At 51.7% G+C, this 20,230-nt stretch overlaps 6 protein-coding genes across 6 annotated transcripts; 5 read left to right on the top strand and 1 right to left on the bottom strand.

The window, feature by feature from the left end:
• Positions 1 to 456: 456 nt before the first annotated feature.
• On the top strand, positions 457 to 2,295 carry AYO21_02229 (hypothetical protein; the record flags this gene model as incomplete). Its single annotated transcript, XM_022652209.1, has 3 exons — positions 457 to 1,688; positions 1,749 to 1,879; positions 1,961 to 2,295. The coding sequence occupies 3 exons, from the start codon at positions 457 to 459 to the stop codon at positions 2,293 to 2,295; spliced, it is 1,698 nt and encodes a 565-aa protein (XP_022515595.1).
• Positions 2,296 to 3,214: 919 nt separating this feature from the next.
• AYO21_02230 (hypothetical protein) lies at positions 3,215 to 5,147 on the top strand (the record flags this gene model as incomplete). The annotated part of the gene is made up of 5 exons (XM_022652210.1): positions 3,215 to 3,436; positions 3,506 to 3,695; positions 3,766 to 4,145; positions 4,220 to 4,738; positions 4,821 to 5,147. 5 exons carry the CDS (start codon positions 3,215 to 3,217, stop codon positions 5,145 to 5,147), a joined length of 1,638 nt encoding a protein of 545 aa, XP_022515596.1.
• A 912-nt stretch (positions 5,148 to 6,059) lies between these two features.
• Positions 6,060 to 9,499, bottom strand: AYO21_02231 (hypothetical protein; the record flags this gene model as incomplete). The annotated part of the gene is made up of 2 exons (XM_022652211.1): positions 6,060 to 6,948; positions 7,143 to 9,499. The coding sequence occupies 2 exons, from the start codon at positions 9,497 to 9,499 to the stop codon at positions 6,060 to 6,062; spliced, it is 3,246 nt and encodes a 1,081-aa protein (XP_022515597.1).
• A 1,480-nt stretch (positions 9,500 to 10,979) lies between these two features.
• AYO21_02232 (hypothetical protein) lies at positions 10,980 to 11,627 on the top strand (the record flags this gene model as incomplete). The annotated part of the gene is made up of 1 exon (XM_022652212.1): positions 10,980 to 11,627. The coding sequence occupies one exon, from the start codon at positions 10,980 to 10,982 to the stop codon at positions 11,625 to 11,627; it is 648 nt and encodes a 215-aa protein (XP_022515598.1).
• Positions 11,628 to 13,067: 1,440 nt separating this feature from the next.
• On the top strand, positions 13,068 to 13,853 carry AYO21_02233 (hypothetical protein; the record flags this gene model as incomplete). The annotated part of the gene is made up of 1 exon (XM_022652213.1): positions 13,068 to 13,853. The coding sequence occupies one exon, from the start codon at positions 13,068 to 13,070 to the stop codon at positions 13,851 to 13,853; it is 786 nt and encodes a 261-aa protein (XP_022515599.1).
• A 4,337-nt stretch (positions 13,854 to 18,190) lies between these two features.
• On the top strand, positions 18,191 to 20,110 carry AYO21_02234 (hypothetical protein; the record flags this gene model as incomplete). Its single annotated transcript, XM_022652214.1, has 6 exons — positions 18,191 to 18,214; positions 18,282 to 18,609; positions 18,690 to 19,190; positions 19,255 to 19,398; positions 19,457 to 19,815; positions 19,898 to 20,110. The coding sequence occupies 6 exons, from the start codon at positions 18,191 to 18,193 to the stop codon at positions 20,108 to 20,110; spliced, it is 1,569 nt and encodes a 522-aa protein (XP_022515600.1).
• Positions 20,111 to 20,230: the final 120 nt, after the last annotated feature.

The following is a 20,230-nucleotide window of genomic DNA, read 5'->3' on the forward strand; positions in this document are numbered from 1 at the left end:
GTCTATTTCAAAAACCTGACTCGGTAAGGGTGTGTTGAAAGACTTTCCCGGAACATTGCCCAGAATTGTGCCGAGTGCCGCTGTACATATCAGTGAATACCGGTACATAAATCTCCAATGCAGCTTGAAATAAGAGCCCATAGGCTAGTGATGACCGGTGACTCCATTCGCTTGGGGGTACTCCAGACTTCGGTTATCTTTCTTCTCAACAAACCTGTGGGACCTCCCTGTCGCAGACCACCCCCTCCCTGGCTCTTGGCTTTATAAAGACCGGTCCGACCATCCGGACAGTAGTCTAAAAAAGTAGACCGAGGCAAATGTGTGGAGATGGGGGTTTTTATAAATGATATACGGGGGTTCGAATGAAATGATGGCGTGAAAGTCGTATACTTTCGCGCAGTGCTACCCCCTATACTTCATTTTACGACGGTGGAAAGGCCCAAGTCCGACACAAAGATGGTTGTTTCTCATGATTCGCAATCGAACGGTACTGCCGTCAATGGCGACGCGGCGAATGGCGCACATTCCGGGACCATCGACTGTGATGTTATCATTGTTGGGGGTGGCTTCAGTGGCATGACGGCCTTGCACAAAGCACGTAAGCTGGGGTTGACTGCTAAAATCTTCGAGGAAGGCACCGATTTTGGTGGCGTCTGGTATTGGAATCGATACCCTGGTGCTCGAGTCGACTCCGAAGCGCCCTTCTATCAGCTCTCTATACCCGAGGTCACAAAGGATTGGTATTACAGCCAAAGATTCCCCGATCACACCGAGTTACGCAAGTACATGGCACACATTGATAAAATCCTCGACCTACGGAAGGACACATACTTCAACGCGCAGGTCATCGGCGCCGAGTTTGACACCAAGAAAGCACTGTGGACGGTCAAAACAAGCGCAGGCCATGTCGCCAGGGGCAAATACATTGTTATCGCAACTGGCTTGCTGCACAAGAAATACCTGCCAGAATTTCCAGGCATGGGCGACTACAAGGGTGAACTTTACCATTCCGGCGCCTGGCCCGAGAACCTCAGCGTCAAGGGCAAACGCGTCGGCATTATCGGCACTGGGGCTACCAGCGTACAGATCGTACAAGAGCTGGCCAAGGAAGCCGATACCTTGACTAACTTCATGCGTCGTCCCAGCTACTGCGTGCCGGCTGGCAATCGACCACTCACCATCCAGGAACAAAAGGAGCAGAAGGGACTCCTTCATGCCCTGTTCAAAGCAGGTAGACATTCATTCGTCGGCATACCTGTACTAGGAACCGTCCCTGGCAAGTCTGTTCTCGACGCGACACCAGAGGAGAGGGAAGAAGCTTTCGAGATCGGATGGAACCGTGGTGGCGCGGGCCTGAATTCGTGTGGCTACACAGACATTCTCACAGATAAGAAGGCAAATCGCATCGTCTATGATTTCTGGCGCAAGAAGGTCCGTGCAAGGATGACCGATCCTGTCAAGATGGATCTTATGGCACCGGCTGAGCCACCCTATTGGTACGGTACGAAACGCCAACCTCTGGAGGAAGACTACTACGAGTGCATTGATATGCCTCATGTCGAAGTGGTGGACCTCAACGCAGCCCCTCTCCAGCATTTCACCGAGAAGGGTATCTTGACGGCAGATGGGAAGGAACGGGAATTTGATGTGATTGCATTGGCCACAGGCTTCGAGAGCTACACAGGCTCGTACGTCGACCACTCGCTGCCCATTCTGGTCAAGTCATGCTAACATTGAGTCCTCTCTAGGATTGTGAACATGGGCCTGCTCAACAAGGATGGAATAGACTTGAAGGATCTTTGGAAAGACGGAATCAAGTCATACCTGGGAATCCTCATCAACGGCTTTCCCAATACCTTTATGGTATACAGCCCTCAAGGTACGTAAATCTGATGCCCTTTGCGCATGGACGGAGGGAAGAATATCAGGACTAACACGACTTGTTATCACCACCCTGTAGCTCCCACTTCGCTATCCAATGGTCCAACCATCCTAGAATGTCAGCTGGACTACGTCTTTGCCGCGATTGAGAAGCTTGAGAAGGAGCACGCCAAGTCCATCGAACCCACGCCGGAAGCTCAAGATGAATGGAAAAAGACGGTTCTCGCCACCACCGAAGGCAGTCTGATTCCGTTGACAAACTCGTGGTGGACCGGGGCGAACATACCGGGCAAGAAGGCCGAGCTGGTCACATTCTGCCACGGGATTGAAAATTACGAGAAGGAAATCCTCAAGACTTTGGACGGCTGGAAGGGATTCGATATCGTTCACGAGAGCGTCGTCCCTCTTGAATAGATAGATCATAGCGCTTCTAGAAGAAACATCGACGTTGGACCTATAGGGGAGATAACAGGTGTTGAGCCTCTCTCTACAGGTATCGTACTTCATCACTTGGTCATAATGCTATATTACCTACCACCTTGCGAGGATTCAGATTGGGGCAATCAGTGTTGTAGCTAGAGAGTTAATACATAGGTTAGTCATCTCTCCCGCTCGGTGGCTTTACAGCTACAGTCAGATAGGGACGATGATCAACAGTCTCCATGCAGGTGAGATTACCGCGCCCTTCCATAGTTACATAAGTTCTCTCGAAGCATGGGGGAAGAAATTATGTACAAAGTATGGAATGCACAAATGTCGCAGCCCGAGGCGTGATTATGTGTCGCTCATCCATCGTACGACGTATATATCGGACCGATACCCCAGGGTTCTACTGGCAGGCGCAAGGACCTTTTGACTTGCCGAAACCCAGTATACCCTCGTCCTATAATTTTGTGGGGAAAGGCCGTCTCTCCATTTTCATTGGCCTGATCGACCCCGGTCCGGCGGTCCGAATGACGCTAACCAAAAATGGCTCGGCCCCAGCCCAAGACCCAAAGTGGAGACGTCCGGGCCAAGCAAGTTCTCGACCTCGACCTTGTTGGCTCTGATCCGACACCCCGGTCAAGGGTCATGGCGCCCCATGGGGTGAGGGACCATCAACACCATCACGGTCTGCTTCTCTCTGACCCACCCTGTCCTGGGAAGCGACTCGAGGCGAGGAAAGCAAGTCTCGGCGCACCCAAGCTGGACCAGGCTATGGGTGACTGCGCGAACACTTGAAAGTATATGAAGCTGCGATGCTCACCCTAGCACCACATGCCAGAAATAAACCCTTTCCCCGGCGCAGTAACACGTTTGGAGCAAGCACCCTTTGCCTGTTCCCCTGATAATCATGTTCTCCAAGATTCGCCACGGCCATTGGAATGGCTGGAACTTCTTTGTGTGCTGGCTCGTCTCGCTGGGCCAGCTCGCCTGCGGATATCCATCCTCTGGCATCAGCATCACTCTGGGGACCGGCTCATTCCTGACGTACATGGGCATTGTGGACGCCGAAACAGGTGCTCTGAGTTCGGATGGAAATGCCCTGATTGGAGCTGTATCGGGCGTGTACTTTGTAGGTTCCTTCTCGTGTGGACCTTGCCTCCCTCTCTCCGTTTTTTCACCACTGATCAATCTTCAATAGGCAGGCGCATGCTTCGGCGTTGTCCTCGCTGGCTTCATTACGGACCGCTTTGGCAGGAAGCCATCGTTCATTGTTTCCGCGACGGTCTTGACTCTGGGTACCGCTTTGGAGACCGGCAGTCGTAACATTGCCATGTTCATCGTCGCTCGGTTTATTACGGGCTTTGGGGCTTGGGGGTTCCAGGTCACCAGTAAGATTGTCTCCTGCCCCCACAGAAAGGAACACCCTTGGATCACGCCCCTGCTAATGCTCTCTCTCAGCACCTCTATTCGTCTCCGAGCTGGCTCCGCCTGATCTTCGAGGCCTGATGTCGGGCATGAATGGCATCCACGTCGGCGTGGGATATACCATTGCAGCATGCATCGGCCTAGGGTTCTACACGATCGATGACAATCCGTCGATGCAGTGGAGGGCTCCGATCGGGATCGGCATATTCTTTGCTCTCCTCATGATCGTCGTGTGCTTGATTGTACCCGAATCGCCCCGGTTTCTCCTGCTGAAGGGTCGAGTCGAAGAGGCCAAGAAGATTGTGTTTGACCTGCACAAGATGAAGAACGATCCAGACCAAGTATTCGCCCGAGAAGAGTTCTATCAGATGGCCCAGCAAGCAGAGCATGAGAAGAAGAGCGAAGTTTCCTTGGTTCGTTTCCATTTCCCTCCAGAATAAACAACGATGTTCTCGTTTTTCAGCGGCGACACTAAACCACTTCGCAGATTACCCTCTTTACCCATCGAAAATACCGCAAGCGCATGTCAGCCACCATGGCGTACGCCTTTATTGGCCAGAGCACTGGCGTTTTGGTGCTCAACAACTACGGTCCCCTCATCTACAAGACCCTCGGCTACGACACATACCATCAATTCATCTTTCAGTGTGGCTGGCTGAGCGTCGCCATTGTATTCAACATCGTGGGCGCGCTGCTAATTGACTCAGTCGGGCGGAAACCGCTTCTGATGATAGGCACCGGCGGAGCATGTGCCAGCCTCATCCTCGAGGCCGCCATGGTAGCCACCTATGTCGAAGGCCCTTCTGCCGGCACCAATAAGGCCGGGCTCAAAATGGGCGTCGCAGCAGCGTATATCTTCCTCGCGTTCTTTTCCGTCGGCGTCGATGTTGCTGGTATCACCTTTTTCGCCGAAGCATTCCCGAACAATGCTCGAGCAAAAGGAGTCGCTTGCATTATCTTCGTCATAGCAATCACTGACCTGGTGTACCTCGAGGTTGCCCCAACTGTAAGTCTGCCCCCTTTTTTTTCTAATCTGGAAAAAGAATCTGTATCTTCAATGACTAAAACCCCCAATTCTTGATACAAAGGCGTTCGCCAACATCGGCTGGAAATACTACCTCGTCTTCATCATCATCTCGGGCCTGGGCGTCTTTGTCATCTACTTCCTGATCCCCGAGACCAAGGGCGTGCCCCTGGAGGAGATGGCCAAGGTGTTTGGCGAAAAGGACGAGGTCCAGGTCTTTGCCGAAGACATCCACATTGACCAGAACACCCACCGGCTCGTGGTCGAGGACCACAACACCCACGAAATCCAGGAGATCATCGGCGACGACGGCACAGTATCCACGACGGGTCGAGACGCCGACGTGCTCAAGGATGAAAAGGCCCATCGCGTTCACGCTGAACATGCCTGAATGAAGGAGAAGGGAAGGGGAGTTGAGAGGAAGAGGAGATGGTTTGAAGCAGGTCGTCTGTTCATTATTTATTGCCTTGGTCTCTCTCTGAAAGTAATGAGAGGCAATTTAAAAAAATCATTGATTTTATCGGTCACAGTCCCTGAGTCGTAAAAGGCCTTCTTGGAACAGACAAGGTTTGGATATTGATAGTATTTGTATATTGCTAAAAGGGCTTCTCACTCAGCCTGAAGCGATTCTTACAACCCATATTAACCAGGCTGCGAGCTCATGTGTCGGTCTCGAACAATGCAGACAGGGTCAAGCGAGCGTGCAGGGACTAGGGGATGTGGCTTTATGTCCCTCGTACTCGTCACGTCTTGTCTGCGCATGTACATGCATACATACATACAATGCCGAGGTGATGGTGCCCTGGAGATGTGATGTACCACTTGAAGTACCAAGACTGCTGCTAATAAGGGGCCGCGACTACAAGACAAACTGTATATACACGTGTGATACACAACCTTGTCGATCGATGAATCCCCTTTTCTGCCCAGAGAAGAAATAGTAAAATCCTGAAAATTATCGTGGTGCGTGCTTCTTCTCAGCCTGATCTATGGCTGCTAGCTCTTTTCACCTCGTTCTTCCCGAGTAGCAGCACGGATGGGTCTCTATGTTCTTTCGTAAACAGCATCTAGCATTCGCACTGTATCCGGCATGATACATGGTATCTCTGGTCTAACTTTGCTCTAAGACGTTCATTTCGTTACACGCATTAACTTCCGAGACTTCATCTGTCGTTCTGTCATGTGTGAGGATTGGCCCAAGTCCAAGGGACCTTTGTGTTGCCGTCCGCCACCTGGCTGTGGAACTTTTGCGCCCGCTCGTTGACAGGCAGGCAGAAAGTGGACAGCTCGCTCGGCCGTTTCTCTAGTGCAGGCTCTTCAAATGCTCCACGAGTGCCTGGACCTGTTCTCTCACTTCATCCGTCAACTGTTCCTCTGGCTCCCCTAGCACACTCATCATGATCGGAGCCAACTTCGGGGTGAGTTGCTGAATCGTCGGGTCCTGGTCGCGGTAGAGCTGTACGATCATTGTCCACAGCGGTTCATTCTCTTGGTAGTCCTCCTTCAGAGGCAAGATGCCGCTGTCAACCAGTGCTGGGAGAACCTGCTGGATGGGCACCTTGTCCTTGTGCTTCAGTATCAACCTAGAAACACATCCGGCCGCATTGTCCTGGCAGCGGCACTCCGTGATGCGCAGGATAGATTCGAGTTTTGAGAGGATTTGAGGGTATGCTTTGACAATAGTGGCGGCGTCTTCGGATTTCTCAACCAGTCTGCCCACGGCATATGCTGCGTTGGATTTGGTCTGAGGATCTTCGTCTCCGAGACGCTTGAGGAGGACATTCAGCATCTGTGAGGTATATGGCGTGACAGCTCCTTCCATGCCCGTGATGATCTCAGCGAGCACCCCACATGCAGACGCACGGCCCAGGGCTTCTCCACCGCTTGCATATCGTAGAACCTGTTTCTCAAAAATCTTCCACAGCTCCCCAAAGCTTGGGCCAAGCGCAGCAGCAAGCCCCGATATCACATCCATGGCGCTGTCTACAACAAGCCATTCTAATTCTGTGGATTCTAGGTCTTCGTCATCCAGGGCGGCTTCTGCCATGTCGATCTGGCACGCGTGTTGTTTCGTGATCAAATCCGTCACTGTCTGGACGATCTTGGAGAGGACATCGGGGTAGCTGAGCAGGGAAGGACCCGTCATTTTGAGGTTCTCTGATAGAGCTCTCGAGATCTCGGTAACGGTATGACTAAGGATTTCCAAGAGTCAGTTTGGTTTCCTTCGCTTGTGGATGCACATGGAAGGCAGATAACATCTTTCAGAGGGTTGAAGATCGCTTTCGCTTCATTCACGACTTGCGTGTCGGAGTGAGCTGGGATTAACGAGGATATCTCATCTTGTGGATAAGCACCACCAGGGAACAGGGCTGAGAATCTCACTTACATTTCTTCTTCTTCGGGCCAGACGTTCAATGTCGCAGTCATCAAGAGCTCCCCAAACTTCTTCAGTCCTGGCGTCGGTTCAACCTGGAGTGGGAGGCCAGGCTTCCATTTTTGCAGCTGGCCTGATTCTTCTGAAATATCGTAAAGAGCAGCGTACGCGCGATGCAACGTACTGAATGTGGCCTTGCGTAACTCCTCGCATTCGTGCTCCGCCAGAGGCAGAAGTTTTTCGACCGTCTTCTCGAAGAAGGGAAGGTAGGCCGTCTTGGTGTTAGAAACAACATCACCGATAACCTCGATGGCGATTTCCTTCTCGAGAATTATAGGCGTGACAGTCGCCAACTCATCCCAGTCGCCTTCATCATCACCATCGATCTCGATGCCCCCATCGTCATCCTCGTCATCGGCTGCAGCAACCTTGACCTTTTTGCCGTCGATCATTACCTCCTTGCCAAGCAAATCCCTCGCACTGGCACCAAGCTCAACTTCCAGGTCGACTTCTTCCTGGTCGATGCAATCGAAAAGACCTTTCACAACTCCTTCAAGGAAAGGCGCAAAGTCCGCTTCGTAGACCTTGGCGAGAGACGACCACAGAATGTAGGTACTCTCCTTGAGTCTGGAGTGCTCGAGATGCAGGGCCTCTTCGCTGGTCTCCATGAGCGGCTGTACGTAGTCCTTGAACTCAGTTGGACCAACGGCGACAGCCATTTCACCCATGGCATCGGTGCAACTAGCGCGCAGGTCAAGTTCCTCCTCGCTCTCCTTCTTGGTGATGTATTCTTGCATAGCATTCATAGAGTCACGAAGGTAGGGCAAGAAAGGTGCCTCGACTGTTGAAGCCAACGAGCCCAGAGCCCCCGCGGCCAGCGCTTTGATCTTGAAATCCGGGTGCTTAAAGAGTCGCTGAAGTAGTGGAGCCAGCTTATCGAGATAAGGAACAGCATCTTCAGCATCCATCCCATCCACGACTGCGTCGATAGCACTTGTCGCAGTCTTCATGATGTCCACAGTAGGGCCTTCCTCCTCACCTTTGTAGGCACTCATGGCAGCAGTCAGATTCTTGACGAGTAAGGGCATCAATTTCTCATGGGCCTTGCTAATATCTTCCGGCATATCTTCGGCTAGCCTGGCGGTTGTCTGCAGCGCAGCTCGTCTGACGATAACCTCCGAATCCTCCAGAAGTGTGAAGAGTATTGGCAGAACAGAGGTCAGTTGGGTGCTGAGAAAATCTGGAGCTCCCTCCACAGCCATACCCAGACCCAGGATGCCGGCCTGTCTGTGTTTGGGATTGGAGCTTTTGGAATACTCGGGGAGTGCGTTCAGAAGTGGAACGACAACTTGGTTGGGCGGGAGATGCCGAGACATGGTTTCGATTAGAGCCAGAGCTGATCTAGCAGGCGTGATCTCGTCTTCGTCAGCGGGATCATCATCGACCTCCGTGGCAACTTGTAACATGCTCTTAGTCAGTGGATCCCCCATCTTGGCACCTTGAACGCGCAGCCGTCTATAGAGGACGCACTGCATCAAGAAACTGATGGCTTGAGTCCTTGTGTCATCAGCCATGGCCGAATTGGTTGCAATGCCGTTCATGAAGGCGACCAAATCCTGGAAGTGGTTCGCCATATATTGATATTCGGCAGTCAGAAGGGTGTTGAAAACCTCGAAGGTGAGCATGATCTGATCTTCTTTGCCCGAGTCGATTGTATCCTCCAGAACAGCAACCATAGCTGGGAAGATGTTTTGAAACTCCTTGAGTAATGCCTTTTCTTCCTCGGGATCGGCGAAGTAAGCCATTTTGGAGATGGCTAGCAGCGTGTTGACGCGGACTTCGAGGCTCTCTGGGTCTTTGATTGTATTGCTGAAGAGCGCAAATAATTCTTTGAATATGGGAAGAAAGTGCTCTCCCATAGTTTCGAGGATGCAAAAAAGCACGTACACGCCGATTGCGCGTTCCGCGGCTTTTGAGCTCGAGGCGGCTTGCTGCAACATGCCAGGCAGTTCAGGCCATTCCCCATCCTGGTGATCAATCTTCGCAATCGTGCCTATCAGACGCGATGATGAGTGTCGGACAAGGGAGGAGGGTTCGGCGAGAGTAGCCCGCAAGAGCTGTGTTCGCGCATCTTGCCGCTGGTTGAGAGGAATCTTGGTCCAGTGTTTCGAGACCAACGGCCTTGCTTGGACGGCAGCAAGTTGTTTGAGGTCGGCACTTTCGTGTGAGATTACGAGGTGGAGTAAGGCAAGTAGGGACGCTGGCTGTTTGTAGTATTGATTCTGAAGTACACTTGTGGCGGCCTTCACGTCACCTTTCTTTGGATCGAGGATGATGGAGAGCTGCTCCAAGAATTTCTGTTCGTCCATCATAGCCTGCAGGCAGCCTGCGCCTCTGTGGTTGTTTTAATCAATCACAGCTAGGCCGAACGAGAGGAAATCCTTCAACGTTCCAAAGGCCAAGAAGGTTTTAAACCCAATGTCCTAAGCACACAGTCTCAGAACGTGGAAGGGTACAAAGTTGTTCAAGAGATTCGAAAAGAAATTTGGGGCGCAGTTTCGAGGAATTTTTTTGGGCTCCAAAATGCCAAACTCGGGATCAACATCATTGCGGAGCGAATTAAGATTCAGTCTAGTCCAAATTTAGACTGGCGAGTCTCGGCATCGTTGAGCGTGCCAAGATCTATCACGTGTACACACGTGATAATTAACGTGATTTCAACACCCCAAAGGAGTCTGAAAAAACTTTGGAGTGTGGCAAAGGGCCCTGGCATTTTCTGCGCCTCATAGCAGTCCAGTTACCAATCACAACATTAACCCCCAACTGCGGGCAATGGCTCCTATTATTCAACACGGTCACAGGCATCTGCCATTGCCTGTTCATCGAGCCGAGCATACCCGTAGAGCCTAGGTCGGCTAAGGACTTAGGCTCAACTTCTCGATCTCATCTGGAAGTCTTAGGTCTCCCCGCCCTTGAACGTCTCTGTGTCCCAGGATCGACTTTCACACCATGGAGAAAAAAAAATTCAGAATATGAAGAATTGGTATCCAAGCACGGAGCTTTGCATGTGCTGATATCAGCTCGGCCTAGGAAATTCACATCTCGAGATGTGCGCCAACTTTGCCTTCATGGGGAGGGGCTTGTTACAGCCCGGAAGAAACTACCGGCGAGGCCAAGGGATGTAGGCCCAGCGTGCCCCCTAATCACAAACCCAGTCGGCCGGCTATGGAATTTCTTGTTGCAGTGAACACCATGAGCCAACCTTGCACTAATCGAGCTCCCCGCCCTCTGAGACACAGAGCCGGTCGATCTCTTGCGAATTTCCTTGTAAGAACGAGCCCGAATCTGCCCTTCTCTCCATGTCAGAAGTGGTCTATATGCTTTGCGATGACACTTGAGGGCGAACAGGCACAAGCGGAAGATGCCTCTGAGTCCAGAGTCGTCTACCTGCTGTGTATGAAATCAAATAATCGAATACTGGGCAGAGCCATGGACCAAATGGCCGATTCGAAGTTTCCTATTCGTGTCGTAACTATGGCTGGTTGCAACGTTCCTCCGAGGAGCGCCTAGCATAAATATGTTGGGCCCAAGAAGCCCACTCGCAGAGTTCGGATATCTCGTCCGCCATAATTCTGTCTTACTTGCTTTCTTCCACTGAGCGAGCTTCGCTCATATTCTCAAGCTTTCTCGAAAAACGCACACTCACTTCCTTCCAGGGGCCCTTTTCCTACGATGGCGCGCTCTCAATAACATGAATTGTCAAGCAGATTGTCGCATTGAAAAGGGCTTCCGAGAGATCCAGAGCCAGCTCGGCATTCCCGATGAATTCACGGCAGCCATTCTCTCTCTATGTCTCAGATGTTGGCCCCGCGACCACCCCCCGGCGGCGAGCCTCCCCAGGAGCCTCCATCGTCTCAGCGCGGTCGAAAAATATCCACTGCTTGTGGTGCCTGTAAGCAGAGGAAAACAAAGGTATCTAGCGCACTTGGGGCGTTCACCAGCTGCGTGTCTAACACGAAGCAGTGCTCTGGAGGCAATCCCTGCGAGGCGTGTGCGACGAGAAAAAGTCTATGCGTTTACGACGCGACTTCTGACCAGCGACGGAAGATTGCGAATCATCGAACTGCCCAAGAACTCGCGGATAAGCAACTCGCCCTCGAACGACACCAGCAACTTCTGGGAGGAATAATCGCAACCGTGCGAGCGGGTGGTTTCAATGCGACCGAGGACTTGCTCCGTGTTATACGCTCAGGCGTCGAGCTGTCGCAACTGGCCGCCCACGTGCGAAACGAATGTCGAGCTAACATCGCAATCCAGCAGGCTTTCGAGCAGATTGATTTCGTCATTGATGGAGGCACAGAATTACCCTCGCCAGCTCAAATGCAAGTTTTACCAAGCGAGGATTCCCGAGGATCAGAAGAACAAAGTGACACTAGTTCCGTGAGATTTCCTTCCAGCGACCAACCGAATATGGACCGTCTAAGACCGCCGCGCTGAAAGGAACTATTGTGGAGGATGAGAACCGAACGCCTGCAGTGGTTGAGCTATCAATGGTGCAAAAGAGCTTGAGATCCCTTTCTCTCAGGAAAGCCCTACATATTGAATGGTGTCAAGGCGCTGCTACTGGGTACGTTAATACTGGGTTCAATATTCACGGTATTGTGGACGATCTTGTCTGAGGATACCCTTGTGCCTTGTGGCTTGATCGATCAATCTGACCCCAAGTACTGATTGTTGAGACTGCTCGGCCGTCACATAGGGGGATGGATAACAGCTACTTCCCATTTGATACACCATTGCAGCCGAAATATGTGGGATATTCAAGTCCGTCGCGGAGCAGGGCCTATCTATCAAGGGCTATGCCTGCAGGACTGGTTAAAGCCTGCCTCAGATTGATATGACAGGTGGGAAGACTGGTGGCAGAAGCTAATGACCCTGTAGGTACAGTCGGAAAGGCCAAGTTTTCCGAGACACCTGGCTCTGTGCTCCCGCATGTGGACCTTCCTAACTCACAGAAACATGAGCAGGATCCGGAAATGGAATCCGTCCGAGTAACGAGTCTCCTTGCTCTACCACCCCGATCTTCGATCGAATCATTTTGAGAGGCGCTCCGACAAAGAGGCAGGCCGTTTCAAGCCCTTCCCGCCGTCTTGAATGCGAATTACAATAGACAACACATTTAGCATTGATTGGAATCGTCATACACCATATGCTGAGGAAATGCACAGAGTACACGAAAATACGCTGGTCAGACGTGCATCTTGGGGATCAAATACCACTTAGATAACCCACCCTGCCACCTCGCCAAACCCGGAGGACTCCTGATCTTGCCGGTTGGGACAACCCTATTCAAATGCCAACGGATGGATGGGTGTATTTCGTGGAGACCAGTCGGATTCCAGCTTCTTGAGTCGCTGTGATAGTCGCCGTGTGATCAGTCTTCCCATGCTTGGTACCCCTCCTCACCCGGAGAAAGGTGCCAAAAATCACGCCCATTTTCCCGTGCGTGAGCATTTGTTTGGTGCTTGAGGAAGCAGAGTCTTCGGGCCCAAGGAGAGGGAGGGTCATGGATGTGTTCTCCAAGTACTCTAGAGAGTTCCATTGATCTTGCACACGTGCGAAACTAGGGTGCGAGGGATACGCAGGTGACTGGCGGTCAGACTGCGCTTTGTCCCACACTGCCACTACGTCATTGTGTGACCTTGAATCCCCGGTGGAATCACTCAGTGCTTATCGCCATCAACCCTGGTGGCCCCTCCATTTACAAACTTCCATCTCACCGTGCCATCGTGCTCAACCCGCCAGCACCCACCGCCCCTTGTGATCGGCATGCATATGTAGCTGTCCAAGCTTGTTGCAAACCCCTCCCCCTCCCCTTCCCCCACCACCACTCGTCTCCCTCCTCCTCGTCGTCCTGAAAGACCTAGTCAACCCACCATGACACGTAGAGTCTTTGCCCAAGGGCCCGTGGCGAAAGCCCAAGAACATCAGGACCATGTCGCTCCCCAAACCAACGATGCTCCCTCGTCCACCTCGACGCGCAACCAATCATCGGCACTGCGATACCCTTGGGAAACTCTCCTCGTGAGGCATCCTCGGTCAACACTTAAAAGGCATCTGGTCCCCGCCGCCCACGGCCACGCTTTCGAGGTCAAAGCCTCATCTCATTTTCGTATCGTCGACCTTCATGGCCAGCAGGTGGTCGACTTCATGGCTTGGACGCTGCCTTACTCTCCTGCGACCAACTCGGAGCATTTTTCCACGAGCTACACGCGATACGCACTGGGAGGTTCTGCATCTCCGCAGGTAGGCGAGGCGCTCTACACGAATCGGGACCGAAAAATGTTTACTATAGTCGCGGACATGGTCAAAACTCACGATCTGCTTTTCATGGCGTGTAACCCGGGCTTTTATGCACGCAACGGCCACCCTGTTCACCGGTCCTGTGCCACCAATGTTGCCGAAGCGATGAAACCCTGGGGCATGAAGCATTGGAGCGAAGTAGTTGACCCATTCAATGTCTTCCAGAATACTCCCTATTACACAATCAAGGCGCTCAATTGTTCAAGGCCGGGAGATTTCCTAGAAATGCGGGCCGAAGTGGATGCAGTTTGCGCCGTGAGCAGTTGCCCGTTTGAAGACGACGGCTTCAATGGTGGGAGAGCCACAGACATTGCTGTGGTGACCGAGGTTGACGACGAGGAAGAGGAAGAGGAAGAATAAAGCCACCTTGTTGCTAGATCCGCGTTTTAGAAAGCTGCGCCTGCAGAAAGCCCTCACACGAGGATCTCCAAAAAGAAATCCTGCTCCGTATCTCAACTGTGTATTGGAGGGACTGTCCTGCCATCCGATTTCGATGCCCGAAGTAGATGTGCTGGCCAACTTTGAGCATCTGGTCATTGCAGAGAAGCAGAGCTGCATACAACCAAGAGAGGGTTCGGTTTCGTCGCCAACACCACCCAGAGACCGCAGGGAAGTGCAACCTCCAGATCAATCAACCTGTGCCCGCCGCCGCCAGTCATTCAGTGCAAGAAGCGGAATTGCTTTGTCGGGGTCGTAAAGCGCATCCATACCGTTGACAGCAATCTTCTTGAGTCGAGAACTGCACTTCAGCCTCGTCGAAGGATAGGAGCCAGGAGAAAACAATTTCGCCTGACCGGTCATATTTTCGCGTATTTCGATGTCGAAACAGCCAGATACACTGAGGCGCAATGTTAGTAGTGTTTCTGCCGTTGAGGTATTACCCTCAATGCATATGTCCATGGTGAGTTGTGGCAATTATCTCAGTCCCTTGAAACCATGTGGATGTTCCTCTGCCTAGCACAGCGTCTTTATGTTTGTATCAGCATCACCGCTTTGATACATGCCATTCGAGGCCAAACTTACAGGTGCCTTGCAACGCCATCCTCTCTCCATCTCTGTTACTAGTTAATGTCCCCTCATCGATTGCTTTAAGAGGCTTGAGGAGGGAAACAAGAACTGAATGCGACACTTGTGTCAACAGTGCCTCCACTGTAAGCTCGACCTGCGAACAACACATTCAAACTTGATCAAAGGAACAAGGCTTTGTAGGACACCAGCACCCCCGATGAATGCTTGGAAACTGTGGAATTTTGAGGAGCAGACAGAGGACTCAGGTGCTTCGGTTCAGTTAGTCGACTGGTGGCTCTCACCCGCACTGGCCAGAGTGAGGCGTGGACTCCTGGGTCGAACACAGGGAGTTTTCGACATCGAGTTAAGCCATGAATGAGATATCAGTGAAATCGTTGTTCGTATTGCTGATCAACTGCGCTCTCGGACCACTTTGTGAGAGAGAATCAACAACTGACCAGTCCAGGTAAGCGAACCTGCCTGCGCCCTCACGCATGATTCGCCCTCGGAGCTCAGGTTGACGGTGGTTAACTTCTTTCGGCGAGGCATGTGGCTCGAGAGCACGAGGAGGAAGATCGAAGCGAGTGAAGAGGACTCGTAGGCAGTAAGAGAAGTGACGAAGATGAGGTCGGCATATAGGCGATGCCGTCGTACATATCGTCCAGGGGTTCATGCCGCCATGCCGCCAGCACAGCGGTTGGCAAAGAGCGAGAGGCATCACGGCGCCACGAGGAGCGAGTTGACGTCGGGCCCTGTTTGAGGGGAGGGGGCGTTTTGACGGGCATATTGAACACATTACTACAAAAGGAAAAAATTGGCCTGAGCTGTTTGGCTTTGAACCAGTCAATTCGTCATACTGTTTTGCAGTGGAAAAGCGCAACTTGCTTTCCGCAGGCGGACTGCCTTGCTACGCGGATTGTCCGCCTTGCACCTTCGTCAGCCGATCACATTTTCCGTCTAGGGTATGTAAAGTCGTCACGTTCTCGGAGAAGTGCAATGCGACGACCTGTCACTGCTCGGTCTAAATTCCTCTCGATGTCTTTTGCATGTGTGCGAGTGCTCCCTTTTTGGCAGGCCCGTTGAAATTCAAGATGTGTACACAGGGTGACCAGGTCAGTACTAAGGCTTTCGTGACAGCCTCTGAAACTGCATTGGCAATGTGACCTGGCTCCCCTTCTCCAAAGGAACAACCATTTATTGTGTGAAGCCCCGGCCACACCCTGGTCACAACAATCGGCTGTGGCATGTGTCTCCTAGTTCTGGTCCTGTCAAGAATGAATCGAGAACTGATTTGATCCTGGAGATGATGAGTGTAAGGCCGTTTGTGTCAACCCACTCCCTGTAAAAAGCCTCTGCAAATCCGGGGGAATTTATGGGACTCCCGAGCTGGAAAATACCAAAAAAGAAGTGATCTGAATGTAACTGGCCCATAAAATCACATATATGGTCGCCAGCGACGAAGGGATAGGTCTTTCCCAAGCAGCTCCTGGGACAAGCTGGCCGTAATCCACAGGTGTCCTTTCACCCTCTCAAGCATCCCACCCATTGTTTGGAGGTCCAAGACTGACATAAAGAGTGAGAATTGTTCTTCTTTTCAAGGATAAAAGGCCTAAATCATTTTGCTCTTAGGCCTCTCAAGAGTTTGTTCTCAAACCCCAATTGGGGACTGATAACAATGGCTCAACAAAGTTATGCCGGTCCGGAGACAAGTTATTCAATGCTGATATAAGCTTCTACGTTCGTACCGAGGATGACCACGAATGGCTACGGTCTACTATGAGAATCGCCAGAGTTAAGGATATCCTTGGTGACGATTATAGCTGAAGCTTGATTGAACGGCCTGAGCCTTTACAGCTCTGGGCGGTCTATTTTGGCTGTTTGATTATCTGGACCATGGTGCTGCTAGCAGCAGCACCTATAATATTCTGGGGAAGAATGTAGTAATGCATTTGCCAGCAGCAAAGCATGTGGCAATCCCCCGATGCTTTCTTGGAAAAAGGGTCGAATCTAGAGACCGTAAATAGGACACATTGACTTGATGAATGGCTTATTATTACTCACATTTGTTGAGTAACCGTCTCAGTTTATTCATGTAGTGCGTAGAAACAAAATACAGAAGACTTGCTGGAGGTGGTCAAGCGGATGTGCTTTCCCTTTTGATGTTTTTCAACCATTTTCTTTTTCAATGTTAGCTTCTCTTCACACCTCCAGTCGCCTTTGTTTCGCAACGTCTAGGAGCAGAAAGGACCACTGCCTGAGCTCGCGAGAAGGTACGCCACAACTTTAGGACCATTTAGCCGACCCAAGTCGGAGGAACTGGTTCATGTTCTTCAGTAAATTGAGCTTCAGGCCATTGTCAATCGTGATCGTTCTCACAGGCTGCAACGATCAGCAGCTTGACTATCACAATTCTGGATCTTGTCCTAGCTTTGTTTAGGACCGATAAGTTTCGCTCCTACTCGTCTATTGCAGAACATGCTGACGCGTGAGGATTCTCAGGATAGCTGACAGCGGTTAAACTCCAAGCACGCGCCTGTAGGTTCTTGCCATGGGGACCATTCGTCAAACATTTCCCGGTTCCAAGGGCCTCGGCCTACAAGTAGTCTGCGGCCCACAACTCAGTCCTTGGGGAAGCGAAGAATGTTCTTCTCCCCCACTCGTTGCTGCCAGGAGTGGACAGGGGGAAAACCCCTGAGAGAGATAAATTATACAAGTAGAGCCTTGTGAGTGGGGAAGTGGATCGTCTGCTCTAGCAACCAACACCTTTTGAGGGCCGTTCGCACACGGGTAATCACTGGGTACCCTACCAGTATGCGACGAATCACTTCAAAGGGTTTCCATTTTGAAAGATGACCTGATTCTCAGTCGTGGTACCTGCGCTACCTAGTCTTTTTCCGTGCGGTGAATGCTCTCCGTAATTCTAACCACGACCAGCATGGTTGTCGGCCTTGGAAAACCGAGTCATGAAATGTGGATCTGGCTGGTCCTAAGCAGATGTAATCTCATGTATGGCAGCTCATTGAATTATCGAGCATGGCATCACCGAGGGCACTGCCATTGTCACGTGTGGATAGGGAGGAAGGGATTTTTCAGAGTTGTCGTGCGATGCCCTGCTTTTCCAACCTGCAGTTGCCTCACCTTTCGGGTGAGAAGTTCTTTCGCTTCGAGTTCCCCCTGGCCGTAGCGAAGACGACTTTTTGATCCGCTTCCCTCGGTGACTCGAGACTCGTCACTCTAATCCGGTTCCAGGTGGGGAGTGGATTAGTCTTATTCTTAGCCTGCGAGGGAGAGCGGAATAGGTCTATCTGGGGGAGAGTCATGATAAATAATAAGGAGGGACAGTATAATATCGGCGTTACGCCCCCGCATGTCACGTCAAACTACAGGAGCCCGACGGGTCCTAGAGGGGAGTCCTACTCCATACCAATCTGAGGATTTTCCTTCTCGGGAAAACTGGGGCGAGAGAAGCTTTGTGTCAAGCTCTACTCTGGGGATTATGCTCGGTCGTTGGTCTCCGCGCCCGGTCCGCCCGGTGAGTCGCAAGTAGAATGGTCTCTTAATGTATCTATACATTCCACGTTGTCCTTCCATTCGCCACAGATTCAATCGCCTAACTCCCATCCTCATCTTTTTCCAACGCAAAACTTCGTGGAACTTTCAGCAACACCCAAAACAACACCCTGCTCAAGATGGTATCTGCATTCCAGATCGGAGTAAGCTACCGCTCAGCCCTTGTGCTTGCAGAACTTGACCACAATCCACTGACCATTCGCCCGCCAGCTCATCCTCGCAGTGTCCCTTGGGTCCTTGACATATGGCTACTGCAGCAGTATCATCTCAACCACCCTCGGACAGCCAAGTTTCCTGTCCTACATGGGCCTGGATACGGCATCTAACGCAACTCAGCTCGAGGGTGCCACAAATGCTCTTTTCCAAGTCGGCGGTCTCTTTGGCTCCATCTCATCCCTATGGATCCCGGACAAGATAGGGCGCAGATGGGCCCTCTTCATCGGTGGCACATTTTCCCTCGTCGGTGGCGCCTTGCAGACGGGAAGTGTCGACATTGCCATGTTCATTGTTGCGAGGTTCATCACGGGAATCGGCGTCGGTATGGCCAACCTATATGTTGATCTGACTTTTCTTCCTTCTACAAGGACTTCCTTGTCGCTAACCCTGGTCGTTGCTCAGGTGCTTTGGTCGGCTTGGTCCCATTGTACCAAAGTGAAGTCTCCCCTACCAACCTACGAGGGTTTCTCGTAGGTTTGCACGGAGTCATGATCTGCGTTGGCTACACATCTGCCAGTTGGATCGGAGTCGGCTTCTACTTTGTCCATGGTGGTAACCAGTGGAGAGGCCCCTTGGGCTTCCAGATGTGTTGGCCATTGGGGTTGATGATCGCCCTCCCATTTGTTCCAGAATCGCCTCGTTGGCTCCTCGCCAAAGGCCGCAAAGACGACGCGTTCAAGGCTTTCCGTACAGTTCACGACAGCGGTGTCAAAGTCAAGGATGGCCAGCACGAAATCGCCGTCAGGGAGGAGTTCCGTCTACTCGCCGCCCAGACAGCCCAGGAGATGAAAGACGATGTTCCTCTCAGCGCCTTCTTCACTCGACCGAACTTGTTCAAGAGGTGTGTGATAGGATTCGGTGTCATGTTCGCAGCTCAAGGAACTTTTACTCTCGTTATCAACAGTACGTTCTCTACCCCACGTCATACCCCTCCCCGCAAGGGCTAATATTTTCTCCCCCCTTGCAGACTACGGACCGATTTTATACAAAGGACTCGGCTTCGGCACTGTCGATCAGCTTTTGATTCAGGCTGGCTGGATCTCGGTCTGTCCCGGGGGCAATGTCATCAACGCCCTCATTGTGGACAAAATAGGCCGCACGAGACTCTTGAGTAAGTGTCCCTTCCAGGGTATTGAGAGAGGGAGATCTGGGGCTGATTTGGGATGTAGTGTTCGGGTTTGCGGGCACCGTTACCGCTCTGGTTGGAGCTTGTGCGACCGTCGTTGTCTACAATAATCATGGCCAGTCTCGTTCCGTTGCCGCCGCCGCCGTCTTCTTCCTGTTCTGGCACATCGCCTGCTTCTGCGTCTCGGTGGATGCTACTTCCTACATCTACGCCTCGGAACTCTTCCCGACTCCGCTTCGAGCCCGAGGTATCGGCATCTCCATATCTGGTCTTTTCATTGCCACGATCATCTTCCTGCAGGCCGCGCCCACTGCCTTTGCCCACATCAACGGTTATTACTATCTTGTCGGTACTTTTGTCACAATTTTCTTCTTCTTCGTTGCTTGGTTTTACTGGCCGGAGGTGAGTGTTTCCCCGGACGCCCTGGCTTTTTCATTCCATTCTTGCCTTCATAGCTATAGATTACATGGCTAACTTTTTATAGACCAAGGGAAGGTCTCTCGAAGACATCGCCGAGATTTTTGGCGACAATATTACTTTGGATGATGCCGAGGAAGAGGCCATCCACAAACGCTTCAGAGAGGGACATTACCAGGAGAAGGCCATCGCCCAGGCCGCCGGCGAGATCCGACACCATACGGAGAACGATTCTCCAATTGAGACTAATGATGTTTCAATGGAGGTCAAATCATTGTAAAGGTATTGGAGAGTTCGATCGACGAACTAACTTTGAGCATGTAGAACGTCACCGGCACGCAACTGATGAAAAAAAAAAGCTAGCCCCCCACAAAGACAGCGAGAGGCCAGAAGTATTCTT

This window comes from Fonsecaea monophora (assembly GCF_001642475.1).
Source record: "Fonsecaea monophora strain CBS 269.37 chromosome Unknown Scaff9, whole genome shotgun sequence".
Lineage (NCBI taxonomy): Eukaryota > Fungi > Ascomycota > Eurotiomycetes > Chaetothyriales > Herpotrichiellaceae > Fonsecaea > Fonsecaea monophora.